The sequence below is a fragment of the Chanos chanos genome, chromosome 5 (genome assembly GCF_902362185.1).
Source record: "Chanos chanos chromosome 5, fChaCha1.1, whole genome shotgun sequence".
Classification (NCBI taxonomy): domain Eukaryota; kingdom Metazoa; phylum Chordata; class Actinopteri; order Gonorynchiformes; family Chanidae; genus Chanos; species Chanos chanos.
Genome location: NC_044499.1, coordinates 9,660,164 through 9,676,437, shown reverse-complemented (window position 1 = coordinate 9,676,437; position 16,274 = coordinate 9,660,164). Strand labels below are relative to the sequence as shown.

Here is a 16,274-nt window from a genome sequence, read left to right as displayed (position 1 = left end):
TTGCTCTCTATGTACACTGTAATTAACTGAGGAGGTGAAAACAAAGCTGCCATAAAGCATCCTACTAAATGCTAATAGGCTAATAGGCGCATGGTGAGAAATTTAATACTTGGCCATCTCTTTCAACTCACTGTAAAATTTATATGGCTAAATAAACGACTGTATATAAGTATGGTGTATTACCGTATTACCATACCTGTTAACAAGTGTAAGTTCACAGCTACACGCATTAGCTTGACCTTTTTTTAGTGTCTCGTGTCTGGGACAGGATCCAGATAGCATGATGAGCGTGATGGGAGGCAGGGAAACATTGGCCTGGCTTTCTGTCAAATACAGTGGCCTGCTCTCAGCAGGTAATCTGCTATCACAACCACGCACTGCGCCAACCGAACACAACCCCCTCATCCCCCACTTCTTCACCTCCAATCACCGCAATTGTTACTCTAAGCTGCAGAGTTGTCATCGTGAATGTGGAGGAGAACAAGTGTTAAAACAGGTTAGAGGGATACTACAGCCAATTTTGATGGATGCTGAGTACAGACTGAAGAAGGACACCTTGTTCCAAAAGAAAGAAAAAATGGAAAGCAATCAAAATCAATCAACATTTTAGGATAATTTGGGATAATTGATCCTTTTTTTTTGTATGACTGATTGAGCGCCTAGCCATGTACAGTAAGAGAAAAACAATATAGAGTGACAGGGGAAAAAAAAGATGCTGTGGTTCTGTTTTAGAACACTGGATTTGTGTTCTTCCTTTATAAACTGTAACACCAGACTCCTCTGAATCTGGTGGTTCTGTTTTAGAACACTGGATTTGTGTTCTTCCTTTACAAACTGTAACAACAGACTCTGAACCTGGTGGTTCTGTTTTAGAACACTGGATTTGTGTTCTTCCTTTATAAACTGTAACACCAGACTCCTCTGAATCTGGAGAGAAAGACGTTTTCCTGCTACTGCATTCATCCTTAACCTTCTACTGATTCATTTCTCCAAACACTTCCACTCTGTGACTTACTCACACAAACACTTTGAGTTTTGTACCACTATCTTGCCACCCTGCTGGTAACTGAACCTTTGGGGGAGAGATTTAGATAAAAAAAAAAATTCTGATCTGGAGTTCAGACTCCTGTGTGAATGCAGGACAGACGGTGCACAATACACCAGACTGGGGCATATACCTCCTGTCGGGGAGCTCTGTGAGGGTCAAATCCACACATTTAACACCAGAGCTAGGGCCCTCTGTTCTGTTAAAACAGCCACAGGCTAACTCATGTCATTAGAACAGAACTGGTCAAGGGAGAGAGAGAGAGAGAGAGAGAGAGAGAGAGAGAGAAAGCTTTCCCTGCGTCACTTTCGCCTCAACAGAACTGGTCGAGAGAGAGAGACAGAGAGAGAGAGCTTTGCCTGCGTCACTTTCGCCTCAACAGAACTGCTGCGTGCGCTCAGAGGACCCAACGGGCTGCAAAACCGAGAGAAACCAACGCCGTCTCCCCAAACGGAGGATAAGGACATCTCACTAAAAATCATTTAACACCCCGGTGAGCATGATACCAAAAAAAAGTGCTCCTGACTGCCATCCCTGAGAGAGAGAGAGAGAGACAGACAGAGAGCAGGGTAGTTAAATGTCATGCCACAAGCATGGCACTCTCACGCCCCGGATCCTGTCGCGTCCTGGACTCTTACACTCTTTAAGTTGTCTAGTCTTTGTCACGGCTTGTTGTGCTCATATCTCTCCAGGGGTTTTTTTTTCTTTCTTTCGTAAAAAAAAAAAAAAAAAAAAAACAAGCAGGCCTGACTACTACGATTTGAAATGGGCGGTAAAGTGAGCTACGGTCTGAACATTCCTTAGGCTACCTGTCAACTCTGTATTCTCAATCTGTTGCCATATATTCACTGAACAAGGGGTTTCACTGACAGTACTATACTCTGAAGGGAGGAAGAAACTAGCACAATTCTAAGCTTAAGGGTGAGTGCATGACCAGTGAAAATGCTTTAGTCACTTTACAAGGACAAATGTGAAATTCAGTTACACAAGCATAAGATCTGCTCCAGTATTTATATATGACACATGCTTACTTTAAAATTACTATGTGCCTCTTAAGAGATATTTACCGATGGAGAGGAATGTTTGAAAAAGGCTGTTCACCAAGACTTTAAATTTAATCATATAAATCATAATATGTCATGTGTAATCATATAATATCGCGTATCATAAGTTTTCGGTGGATGGATGAGAATGTAGCCTTCATTGTATGCAGTGGGCTATGTTTTTTGGCAAGCATGTGAAAGTTGAGCTGCTAATGTAGAAGGACGTCTGTCATCTCTAGCGAGTAAATTGTATTTGTTTTCAATCAGAGTTCATACTGATGTTTGTTTTCATTCTTATAATTTGCATGTTGGCAGCTGCCAAAGAAATCAAGGGCATAGAGCATGATGTGAAAAACACCATTATTAGATTTGTCAGCCAACATCACGTCAGTCATTCTTATCTGATGCACAGGCACAATTGGCGTGTAGAAATCTGATCCTCAACAAGTACTAATCAGCGAACAATGTTTATCATTAACACCGGAAACGTTAACTTCAACTTACCTACACTGCAGGAGACTAATCACTTAACACCTTGAGCCTTGACGACTCCTCTTTAACACCAAGTTGGTATGTGTTTCTGTATGACGTTTCACAGGCGTGTGGTCTGTCGGATAATAATTCCCCTAGACTTGCATTACGCAGTTCAGACAACAACTGATTCGGCTGAAGGAGCCAGCGAGTTTTCTGAACCATTGAATATAAAGTTAAGACGGGGAAAAAAAAAATAGAAGCCTAGAGATGCGACTACAAACAAACAAGTGGAGCAGCTTTAATTCAAAAAGGAAAAGAATTGAGCCAGCACCCTTCAGCACTGCCAGGAAAGGCAGCCTGTTTTTTTTTTGAGGGGGGGGGGGGGGGGGGGTGACATGTTCTTTTATCATGCTTTGTAATGGAAATACATTATGAAGAATTCTGCAGTATGGGATAGAGAGTGAATATGCAGTAGGAGAGACTTTCAGACAGCTTAACTGACAGTAAAAACAACAGCCTGTCATTTTTTTTTTTTTTTTACATAAAAGATGAGCTGCAGTCCAGTCACTAGAGAAGAAATTCATGCTGAAACCCTAAGGAGTCAGAGCTGTTTAACACCAGTCGTGCAAACACAGATGCTGGGGTGCATGAAGAAAAAAAAAAAAAAAAAAAAAAAAAGTTCAGATCAGAAACCAACAAAGCTTAACAGTGCTAATGGTCTTGCTCCGCTCTGCAGGCTGGACCAAGCGCTGTGGGGGGAAGAAACTGAGTTTTTGCCTTTGACATAAAAGTAGCACATTAGAAAAATATCTCTGGGTTTTGAGCACCAATGAGACTTTTTTTCTTTTCTTTTCTTTTCTTTTTTTTCCCTTTCTGTTTTTTTTTTCCTCCTGCATATCCTCATAGCTTATACAGAAAGAGGAGAGGAAGAGCGGCACTAATGATTCGGAGAAGGAGCCCTGGCTCAGACACGGATAATGATGGCCGAGGCCGGATGTACGAAAGGCCGACACGGGATGCAGACGCACGCATAAAGCACGGCACTCCATCTGATCAGACGCACGTGGGCACGAGGGGGAAGTGAGCCGGGCTTGGCAGCAGGAGTGATTAAGAGCAGGGGGGCACGGGACGCGGGAGGGATGGACATTGCTGATCAGAGATCATTAGCTGCCCAAGCCCTCAGCCTAAAGCAGAATCACTGCACACACACACACACACACACACACACACACACACACACACAGACAGGGCCTACAGACCCTTCAGTCAAGGAATTTAAAGCAAATGACTCCAGTCAGCCTCCCTAAAAGTATCTAATGCTGGCTACAGCATGCATGTCAAATAGATTATTCTTCATTTTAAAGTGGCAACACAAAATGACAAAACGAACGATTATAAAGCCTGTAAAGCTTAACGTGAAAATGAAAAGTGCTTAAAGATTAATTACAGCTTATAGGCATTGGCAAAAGCGCTAGCATACACAATCAATGACTCACCATACTCCATGTTTTTTGATATTCATAATTAAGACAAATAATAGCTAAGATATGTATGCATAACACCTTCATATAAGTTTTTATCACGTTTCTCACTTCACTTTATAAGCAGTGATCTGTTCTTATCAAGAGTGTAAATAAAGTATTGATTTGTCATGGCTTCCAAAAGGGCAGAAATCACAGCGTTTAACAAGGAGAGATGACAGTGTGCATCTAGACTTGTGTCAACAGTCAGTTTTATCCGTAAGGCCTTGATTGTCATTCTGTAAAGGGAGTTCTAAGGACTCAGCGGTTCACCAAATGCATTGCCACTCAATAAAAAATAGATGATGAAGACAGATAACGACAAACTTTTGACTGATGGTATTTTCCCCGGTAAGAACCCTGGCGGCCCTTTCTTCAGATCATGCCAGTTAATGATCACTCTGGCCTTGACTTGGGTGCATATTTATCAGCCACTTGTGCCCCTGGAGAAGGCATTAAGGGGCATTCTAGTCAAACAGCAGACATTCAGTCACACTGGACATGAGACTGGGAGCCTACAGACTGTCTGCACTGACCTGGTTAACGATGTAGATGCCATAGTCGATCTTCTGCCTACGCAGGATGGGGTGTAGGTAGTGTAGCCAGTACTTCAGGTGGTGTTCCCTGTGTCTGAAGGGGATGATGATAGCCACCTTCTGTTTGGGCCTGCAGTCCGGGGGGGTGTACTTTCCCCCTTCTGTCACGTTGGGGTTCTCTCTCTGTACCCGTTCCAGAGTCATCTGAGAGCTGAACTCAATGAGGAGCCGTCCCACTGCAGAGCAAACACAACGTTAGTTTATTCATTGATTTATTTGGTATACATATATTTTTTGGGATATAGTTTTTTTTTTTCAGTATATTGTTTTTTACGTGAGAATTTGGTGAATGGGATTAACCCTAAACACACGGTTAGATGACAGTGGTAAAGAAAAACTCCTTTCAAATAAAAAATTTATTAGCATTTTAAAAAGCGACACCAAACAAGGGCCAGAAAAGATCATAAAATACGCTGTCACATCGCTGATGTCACAGATACAAGATCCGCAATGGTCATCCATCGTGTCGGAAGCCACAAACATGTACTCAGTAGCATCTAGTGAAGCAGTAGGTCACCACTGTAACTTAACTACGCACAAGGTCTACGGCAAAAAAGTCTACGTCACTCTTGTTCATTATAATCCCCTTAAAGGTCTTATGGCCACTAGAGGGAGTGCTGCAACATTCACCTTTATGCAGTCCCTTCCCATTGATCCTGATGCTAAGCAAAGGAAACCGATCAATGATGCATAAGCCGTAAACAAGACAGAAGAGATGTTGATCGTTCTCACACACAGATTTTTGCATAAGCCGTCACAATCATGCAACTTTCCAATACATACTTTGCTCAAGGCTCAACCTAGATTCTCCCTTTTAGGTTAGTTCTCCATGGGGGATTTCTAAGCTACTCATTAGCACAGATCCTAAAGCTAGACTATGAATTTCACACAACTGTTGAGGGGTGTTTGGAGAGGTGCTTGGACATGGTTAGTGGGAGGCTAATTGGATACAGCTTTCCATCCTCCTCTTCAATGTAATGCTGTTTCATAAACAGAGAAAAAACCAGGACATATGACAAAATCTACAGCTATGCAACAACTAATGCTTCTACAGACAGAAATATGAGTAGTGCTTAGTAATGCTAAGAGGCACAGCAGTTGTGAATAGGCAAATGTGAAAAAAACTGCTATTACAATAGCTCTTTTACACTTTGACAACAGTTTTCATATTGCAATGATGATGTGTTGCCTTGTACAGCGTTAAGATACAATCCAATAACGGAGGGATTAGCGAGCTAGGATAAACCTAGCATCTGAACCGACATACAAGGTGTTAACAAACGGTCGCATTCTGATGCAGAGCAATAATCATATTTAAATATGTGCTGAATGTGTATGAGCTCTGGCAAACCATCAAACACACAGAGCACCTCTTGATTATCTGGGACAACAACACTAAGGGTGAAGATTACAGTGTTTTCAAGAATTGTAACAATTGCCTTCCTAAAATAGAAGGTGTTTATGGCAGTTAGCGCTGACTCAAAGAAAACGGTGCTGACAAGAGGACTTTTAACAGGCAATAGCAACATCTCTCCGCCACCTCCTTCATATTTTGCCTGATCCGAGGCATCCGAACATTCTGCCCACCCTCGATATCGAAGAACGCAAGGGCTGGGCGCACTATTTTTGGGAGAGGGCGGCGAGCTTGAGCCTGGAGAAAATTGTTTAATGGACGTTACTGTGCAGCACAGCCTTCCCAAGCATCCACTCCTTTCTCTCCCCGGCCACATAATTAAAATAACCAGCATGGTGGGGTGGGGTGGGGTGGGGTGGGGTGGGGTGTGTGGATGAGGTTGGGGGTGGGGGTCAGAATGCAGAGGGCAGTCTGTGAATATAATTGAGTTTTTCAGCCCTGGCTCTGAGATGACAATGCTGCATTCTGAGAAAAGAGGCAACGACGAAAGAGAGAATGTCTCTCACAGCGTCTCTCTCACTCTCTCTCTCTCTCGCCATGACAATGCTGTCTCTCTCAGATGTTTATAATCGCATTATTTCTCTTTATGTTCTACTCTTCACAATCTATGGCCCTGCTGAGTGTTTCCATAAATATGCTGTAATTGGCCATTCCTCACACACATACACACACATACACATACACACACACACACACACACACACACACACACACACACACACAGGCAAGGAACAAGGCTGTTGTGGCCACTATTTTATGAGAAACGCCAGTCACTGAACTAATTACACCCTCTCTTTTGCCCTCTCAATAAATCCAGCACGCCTCTTTCACTCTGTGCCGTCCCCTATCTTTCCAGAAGGTCCCTTTGAAGTGATCTCTCTGCAAAGGCTGATTGGATTCCGCCACATTTAATTAGCGGCTTTATATGAAAAAGCCATGCAGTCAAGAGGCTGTCGAGAATACAGCGGAACACAGGCCAGTTTTTCCCTCTTTTTTAATTAATTTATTTTTTTTAAACTATGAATACCTTTTCATGGCTGTTCTCTGACCACCTGTTTTGGCATCGCTGCTCGTCTCTGAACAGAACCTCTCTCTCTCTCTGCGTCTATGTGTGTGTGTTTGAGAGAGAGGGAATGAGAGAGAGAGAGAGAGAGAGAGAGTGTGTGTCTGTGTGTGTGTGTGTGTGTGTGTGTGTGTGTTTGTGTGTGAGTGTGTGTGTGTGTGCGCGTGTGTGTGCTGTGTGTGTGTGTGTGTGTGTGTGTGTTTGTGTGTGAGTGTGTATGAGTGTGTGTGTGTGTGCGTGTGTGTGTGCTGTGTGTGTGTGTGTGTGTGTGTGTGTGTGTGTATCAGTGGGGACAAACATTCATGTGGAGTGAGTTGACTGAACACAAACAGGCACTCGTGAGCCTACTTCTCAAATATCAAAGAGGTGTGACTGCATAGGATTAAAATAGAATGTGAGTTAAGTAGCAGTGTGTACCACGATCCAGATGCGCATCATAACAATGGGCCTAACTATCTGAAGGGAAGGCTCAGAGATCTACAGTAACATGCTGTACTATACATTGTACATTGTGTAAGCATTGTCACTTGTATTTGCATCCGTTACCTGAGCATTCTGGCTTTATTTCCAACCCTCTCCCCTCATCACCAAAGCCCTTTATGCTGTCTCTTAAACCCTACACAAAGCGTTACATAACACCACCACAAATATTGTAGCGTAATGAGAGAGGGAGGTAGGGGGAGAGGGAAAGAAGAGAGTATGGATGACAAACTGAGCAGGACGCCAGGGAGAGAAATAGATATGGACAGAGAGATGGATAGGGATAGAGGAAAGAGAGAGAGAGAGAGAGAGAGACTCTGGTTCGCATGAGAAAGACAAATCCTGCGAAAAACGCTCCAGCACCTCAGCGTTGGCTTGTCCACACTGAGCTCAGGGGGGAGGTTTGTGGGAGATTAGTAGTATCTGGAAATCTACTTAGCGCAAATCAAGAGACAAGCTCAATCCAATCATCTCACCACAAGATAATCACTCAGTGTGTTGCTAAAACCTCTATACAGTGAGAAAAGCTCCCACCTGGCTCTGACCTTTTGAATGGGGCTTTGACCCAGATGCTAAATCCTTTCTGTGAATAGGGGCAAAGCTCTGCTGAGGTTAGTTATGCACTCCGCTTCAGTTCTAGTGCATTACACAGAGTTTCTTCTGCCAGTGCCTACAGTAGGACCACATTCTTCTTTACATAAATGAATAAGGTGCGCGTCGACTGGTGGTAACACACTCCAAAACAGAACCCGCAGAAACGTATAGCTATATCTATTTCAACGAGAAACAAAAAAGTGCAATTAGTTGACGCTGAATTAAAAACAACTACGCGGTAACCTAAGGGTCATTCTTCTAATATTCTTCACTGATGGTGCATTGGCAGAGCAGAGTACTGTACAGTGGAGCCATGCGGCTATGGGTGAGACTACTGAAGCATAAGGGAGAAACAATGAGCAGATGGAGGAGGGATGTAACACAATGCTACATCATGAGGAAGAGAGACAGACAGTGTGAAAGACGCTCAGTGAAGGAGAAGTTAAAAAAAAAAAAAAAGAAAGGAGAAGGATGGAGATTAAAAGAAACAGATGGAGAGAAATGAAGAGAGCATAAGTCAAAAAGACTGAGAGAAGCTCAAAGGTACAGAGAAAAAGAGACTGGGTGGGTGTGTGCGCGGGTGTGTGTGTGTGTGTGTGAAAAGCTGTAATAAGTATGCAAGTCCAAGTTGCGACTGGTTAGACTTCATTTGTAACCACGACTGGGGATGCCATACCACAGGGGTCCGCTTTATAATCCGCCTGTCCCGAAAACCAAATCCATACTCCGTGCCAGGAGATGCCAGCTGCCCCTGTCTGTATCTACAATCCCAGCAACACTCATGGGGAGTTAGGAGACAAGCTGCTCTAGATAACCATCGGGGAGTCACAACTTGCCCTTACATTACCAGTGGGCACACCAGGACACACCAGTCTGAGTAATGTTGAACCTTTAAAAACACACACACACACACACACACACACACACACACACACACACACACACACACACACACACACACACACACAGCAGGCTACAATGCCGACAGGATGTGGGGTCAGTGGGATGGCAATATGTACTACCCACAAAGGAAGTCGTATAATCTCCACTACACCTCAAAAACAGAAGGCCTGGATTAGCACAATGGGCTTTAATACCACTTAATCCAGGGTCTGAACAGGCAGCAAATACCGAGGTTCCGAGGGTTGTCTGGAGAATTACCAACACCCTCTGTCACATCATCATCAGAGAGAGAGAGAGAGAGAGAGAGAGAGAGAGAGAGAGAGAGGGGGGGGGGGCACTCAAACATCACTCCCTGCATGCTGTAACTGTCCTCTCCTCCTTTCTTCTGACCATCACAATATACATTTTACTAGGTACCTGAGAGTATTAAAATGCATCTGTCGCTAAGGGACTTAATAATTCAAAGACATCCTTATTTAGAAGTCGTCTCTGAAAGTGTTCTAGTGTTACAGATTCCTCAACAACACATTGTTTAGCAGAGCACGGCTCCAAAAAGGTGATGATAGAGGCAACACGATTGTATTTCATGCCGTGTAGTGTTTCGCCCACAGCACAGACCTTGGCACAGCCCTGCCTGACGGACAGGCCAAAGGACACGCTGTGCCCGTGTTTACCGCGAATCCGCTGTGCCAGGACGAAGAGCCACGGGCAGTGACGGTCCACGGTTACAGTTACGCAGCCCGTGTCCTACACGAGCAGGCTTTCCGCTTTGTCGCACAGGGTAAGACGGTAACTGCCTATCCTGCCCAATTTCTAAATATGTGGTATTTGAAGAGACGGTGTGGTCCTAACCGTTAGCATAGCGAGGGAAATTATTTTAAGTTCTCAAAAAAAAAAAAAAAAAAGACAGTGTATGGGGAAAATATAGTGTAGAAACTTAATAAAACCTGATTCTTCAATGCAGTGGGTGTCTTGAAGGAGAAGACGGTGAGGAAAAAAAAAAAAAAAGAAGACTGTCTTATCTCAAAACTAAAAGCTGTTTTGATAGCCCGAGATGAAATGCATTTGAAATACGACTCAGGATTCACGTACAGTACTAACACACAGAGAGAGAGTGAGAGGGAGAGAGAGAGAGAGAGAGAGAGAGAGAGAGAGAGAGAGAGAGAGAGAGAGAGAGGGAGGGAGAGAGGGAGAGGGAGAGACAGACAGAAACAACAACAACACATTCAAAATTCAAAACGACAGAAACACTGCTCCAGAATCACCAAGCACTGAGATGTGTCCTGTATTCTAAGAATATTACTTTACCTGTTAATAACAACATATAACTACACTACCTACTCATGTATTCACCAGTGGCTTGTTCCCTCGACTGCGCAATTTCCACAATTACCAGTCTGAAGTATTGCTCCAGGACAAAATGAAGTACAAGCTTCTTTTCATCTGCACTGTGCATACTAAAATGAGTTTCTATCACATACTGAAATTCATCTCCCCGCATTACCTCAGAGAGAGGGAGAGCCGAGCGAAGGGGAATATAAGTCGGGAGAAGATCAATGAACGCAAGACTTTCAGAGCAAACAGCCCACTGGCTTCTGAAATAAAGGAATAACGGAGGGAGCCATCAATGAAACATCAGAGCGCAGAGTCATAAACGTTGATTCTATTTCCTGTCGACCTTGTCGAAGTTATTACGAAGAGAGATGTCTTCCAAAAGTCATAATTATTAGAGATAGACATGTCTGGGTGATTAAAGTATCTTTTAGAAATACGGTCGCAAGACTCTGGTCTGAGCTTAATGGAAAAAAAAAAAAAAAAACGTCCTTTGGAAAGTGCAGTAAATTGCTAAGTGGCCCTACATTGGCTGCATCGGTAACGGAGTTTATCGAAAGTCGCAGAGCAAATAAAAGTCTATGATGCCATTATGAAACCAGGATGACAGAGCGAACGGCAAAAATCTCACACAACACAACCTTAACCTAAACTTTCATCCCATTCAAACGCAGTTAACCTCTAAGCGAAACGACTGAGTGGCTTGGAACACAAAAAAACGGAAATATATGTTGACAGGACCTTAGCTGACGCTTAGCAAAACAAATACATTAAAATTTAAACATAGCGCAGGCACTTTCAAAGTAAAAAAAAAAAAAAAAATCAATTTTAGAGTGTGCTGAGAACACAGTGCTTCCGAGGTAATTCTAATCTGTTAAACAGAAACTTGTCAAAGTGAAGAGCTAGCAGAGATGAGAAACATATTAGGGAAGGGAATTAAAAAGCCAACCCACAAATCAAGAGAGCAGCGCTTGCTGTCAGGTGTGTGTTTTTTCTTGGGGGGTGGGGGGGTGGGGTGCATTTGGAAATGGGCTCTATTCAGTTTCTCCTTCTTCTACTCCTTTTATAGCTGAAGTTTTTGCATTTCTCTCCTCTAAAACCGAGGCAACCGGATTCCATCTTCTCCATTGCCAGTGTGACAGCTTTGATTTCAAAACAGGCCGGAGCCCCGGTTCTAAGGGGGCCAGCTGAAAGGCAGACAGAGGGGAGATAGAAAGGCTCCTTTTGTTTCAGGTCGCCAGCTGCCATCTCTCCCAGTCAAAACCGGCCTTTCATGTCAGGCCACGGACGTTCGGCCAAGCAGAGGGGAGGACGAGCTCCCACCACCACCTCCTCCATAGGTAACAAACAGGAGCCGGAAACCAACGGAGCTCTGGAGCTAGAACATTCCGTTTACCAAAAGCCCTGCCAACAGCATGTGGACTCTAGCAATGCTTGTATCAGCATAACCAAAAAAACCATCTGAGTTCTCACAAGTGTGACAAAGCAATGCAGTCATGAGGAAAACGGACAGCTGTTCTCTGTGATAGACTGACAAAGAGAGAGGGGAGGAGAGATTTACAAGTGGACTTGAATCATACACACACAGAGACACACAGACACACACATACACACACACACACACACACACACACACGCACACACGCACACACGCATACCTCTCTCCACAGGGCTTTGATATCACATCTACCTATGTCTGGGTAGATCAGGGCAGTGAAACAATCCAGCCCCTCTCCTGCAATCTCTTCTCTTATGGCTCCATCTCTAGCCAGGGGTAAAACAGTGTGAAATTGTACCGTTTCCTTTCACTGCGTCTAGAACACTTTTCAACACCGCACCCCCCCATCCCCCCAATTCACACCTCAAGGACAGATGCAGGAGACAAGAAGTAAGAAATAATAATAAAAAAAAAGATATTCAAAAGAGTTTGGGGGAGGGGGGGGGCAATCGAAAATAATAAGGAGAAAGCATAATGAATCCTTACTTCTGAGCGACTTAAATTTCAATATTTCACATTACATTTCTTCCAAAACATTAGAAACTCACAATATAAGAGTCGCTAACATATTCAGCCCACTTTAGTTTGTGGATGTTGAAGAATTAATTTTCTGTGTATTGGCAATAGAGTACTTGGTAAACTGAGACTGCTTAATGATCCATGTGTCTATGATCAGGTTTTCTAGTTACTGGGACAGCCTGTTGGGAAGATACTGTATTTTAGCATTAATTAAACTTGGAGGTAACAGACAAACAAGACAATCAATAATTGATTACAACATTAAATGAAGCAGCGCAGAAAAGCCATTAAAACTGACCTGCTGAGCTCTATGTACTGAACAGTTTGGTCATAACAAATACACAGGCTGTTTATGCAGAAATGTACTTGAATCAGAGACAGCTCCATAAAGTGGAAATGAAGTATCACGTGTTGAAGGAGTACTTTTTTTTTTCCTTTTTCCTTTGTTTAAAACTGAAAATGTTTACCCCAAGTATATTTTAATTTTCCTTTAAAAATCCTTCTCTATATGTCTACGACTTGTGAAAATATCATTTGTATGTTTGGTCTTTCTAAGTGAGTGCACACATCCTTTCTATGTCCTTATATGAAGGTCAACAACCAATTTTCAAGGCCTCCTTATACAGCGTTAACAAGGTAATCTTACTAGGGATACAGCTTTTTCAGGGGATGTGCTTTAAAGTTCAGTGAAAGCGTTAATTAAGAGTATCAAACCACAGTGTAGCTGTATGTTTTCTAAAAACATACCAAGAAACTTACTTACACGGTGCTTACAGAAAACAACACACACACACACACACACACACACACACAGAGAAGTCTCTTTATAAGGCATACACCAGAGACCGTTACATAAACATGAGTCATAGCACCACCTAAAATTCTATATCTTTAAACAGAAACTGCAGGACTGTTGGTGAAAACCAGCATTTTTTTTTGTGACCCAGCTACACCACATTAGATGAAAAACTACATTTATCAATTTGTAGAGTTATTTATTCTGTTGTGATGTTCTTGATAGAGGCAAAGAAACAGAGACCCAAAGCACTGAGTCACTATGTACTGTCATTTTCATCTCTCTGTCACCAAAACCCCCTTATCAGAAACTCACTGATAAAAGGAACAGTTTTCAGACATAAAGACGTGCTTAGATTGCGGAGGCCATAACATTGGGAAGTTTGGATAGTTCTGAAGGTGTCCCACAAAAATACATTTCCAGAGTCATGTCCCTCGACCAAAAGATCGGGCTTCAAGAAATGAATCATGAGTGAGCTTCCTTGTGGCAAATTTTTAGGGGTTATTTTGTTTTTTTGTTTTTAATGCAGCCATAACCTCAATCCTCTTAAGATACAGTGGACACAGTTCCAAAGATCTTTGGTATTGCACAAAGGTTTGGCACGTCCTTTTCGGAGGGAATGAAGGACCAAGAGGGGCTTTGTCACTGCGCCCTGCAGTCGACACAGCGTGCCTTTTCAAACAGAGTTTCATTCTCTCTTCGCTTCCTCAATTTCTCAGACAGAAAATAGCTCACTCCTTCTGATCTCAGTCTCTAAGATCCCTGGGATTTTTTCAGGAATCTAAACAAGCATTCACAAACTTCAGACCTAAAAATTGGTAGCCCGACTGGCAAACGGCTGCAATAAGTCATTAACACCCAGATCATGACACAAAGCTAGATCTGGCATCTAACACGTTGACTGCCCCTGACATACTCCAAACACACACACACTTGCCTTTACAACCTTTCTGATACTAATGACTTTGTTCCAACACAAGTAACTGCTGGAGAGAAGAGGATAAAAATGAAATGACAACAACAACAGAAAAAAGGCATATCGCAGTGGAAGGGAGAGGCTTGCATGTCCATATCATGCGTTCAGATCAGCAGTACGGCGTAATTGGAATTTGGAAAGGAAGGTTTGAAGGCCCATGATTGGTCAAACCTTATCATCCAGCAGCAACGGCAGGGCCTCAGGTTGGGCTGAAACCGCGCACAGGCTCTTCACCCTGCCAGCTGGATGAGTATCTGAGCAGAAGGCCTGTACCAGCAAATGATTTTGACTCAGAGCCCTAAGCCAGGCCTTTGGAACCAACCAGCAGCTCTGAAATGAGTCCAAAGAAAGGATTTTTACAAAGGGTTGAGCAGAGAATGAGGCATTTGTTACTGACCAACATGAAAATGCATTAAAACCGCTCTCTTTTTTTCAGGCGGGGCAAACAACAAAAAAAAAAAAATTAAACTGCGGTTAGCTGACTCATGCCAGAGGAAAGCCGATTCACCTTTTAATAGAGTTCAGTTATGTCAGATAAAAATGAGCAAAGTGGGAATTTCAGTTGTTTATCCTCATAATAACCAAAACAGTCTAGAGCCAGCGTGCAGTCAATCATATTCAAATTCACAAATGTTTCTCTCTCTTGTATAATTACAGTCATATTATCCAAAATACAAAAGCTAAATTTAGTAATGATTGCACTGTATAATACAAGACTCATTATCGACGAACCCATCAAGGATTGTGAAAGAATAATTTTAGGAATAAGAGACAACACAAGCATTTTCTTTTTCACTATGTAGGGTTTCTTCCCCCCCCTCCCACCCCTTACTGGTTCTTCTTCTCTTTCTTTTTAGTACGCTGACACCTTGGAGGAACTCTCTATACTAGTGTATCACCACAAGAAGAATCCATTCCTTTCATTTAGTGTGGGAAAACAAAGGCTTACAGTGTGCTCTCCTGGGGGTAGAGCTACATGATCAATACAGATGCTGCTTCAGCTAGCACTACTGGGATATGTAGCAGTGACCTACTTCCTCTGAATGTGGCTTATCCATTTCTCTTTGGCCATACGAGTAAAACCAACTACCTCAGATTGCTCCTCTAATAAAAATCAGTGGAAGTTGCTCTGATTTGAGCAGGCAGAGCAGAAGGGCAGTTTTGAACTATCCAAAAATCAATGTCAACACCATAGGTCCCGAGCCATTCCCCGCGCCATTCGCGACAAGACAAAAGGGACTTACCGGTGTGGAGTTTTTTTTTTGTTTTTGTTTTTGTTTTTTGCCTTATTGCAGTGAGGCACACATTCAGCGCCAATGATCGACGTACTGGAAGAACGTCATGTAACCGTTTCATAGTTCTAGCGTTGCTGTGTGATTGCACTGATAATTGTTATAGAGCTTATCTGTGCAATAGTCATGGTGGCAGCTGCGAGCTGAGATTTCGAATCCCGCAGGGTTCAGAGTCGACAGATCAGTACCGCATACTGTTCCATATTCCGCAGACTTCTCAGATTCGGTTACAAACTGGTTGGCATGCTAGATCATGTCCTCCAATTCTAACATCCAGCCCTCCACAGACTTCATCTCTGTACTTTCAAAGTCTCCATGATTTATGAGCAGTTCACTAAGTTGTGGATGTCTTTCACTATTCCCTCTAAATTTAATTACTAGGAGCTGTTCGCCTGTGCTTGACATTAACTAGCTCTGGCAATCATACTCTGAAGTTAATTCTTCAGAATCTCTTTACGCACTTCTCTTTCATGATCATAAGCTAGGACAATGGAAAAAGACAAAGTGAAATGAAAAGCTCACCTTTCTTCTCCACAGCAGCAGTCACAATAAATAAGAACAAACTGTTTGGCTTTTTTTTTTTTTAAAGTATCAAAGAAACTGTTGAGCAAAAAAAACTCTCTTTCTTCATTCACTGGCCTGCAGTCAAACTAGCAGCCTGCACAATTTTTTTTTTCTCCCCAGTTACAGAAACATCAGTTTAAAATGCCATTGCCATCTGTCGGACAT

The 16,274-nt window shown here is 42.8% G+C and overlaps 1 protein-coding gene across 1 annotated transcript in view; it reads right to left on the bottom strand.

Annotated features, from left to right (window-relative positions):
- b4galt2 (UDP-Gal:betaGlcNAc beta 1,4- galactosyltransferase, polypeptide 2) overlaps positions 1-16,274 on the bottom strand; it is a 59,127-nt gene that overhangs the window by 31,066 nt on the left and 11,787 nt on the right. The window contains exon 2 of the mRNA XM_030775478.1: positions 4,619-4,854. Coding sequence (XP_030631338.1) covers positions 4,619-4,854 — 236 coding nt within the window. The remainder of the gene's footprint in view (positions 1-4,618; positions 4,855-16,274) is intronic.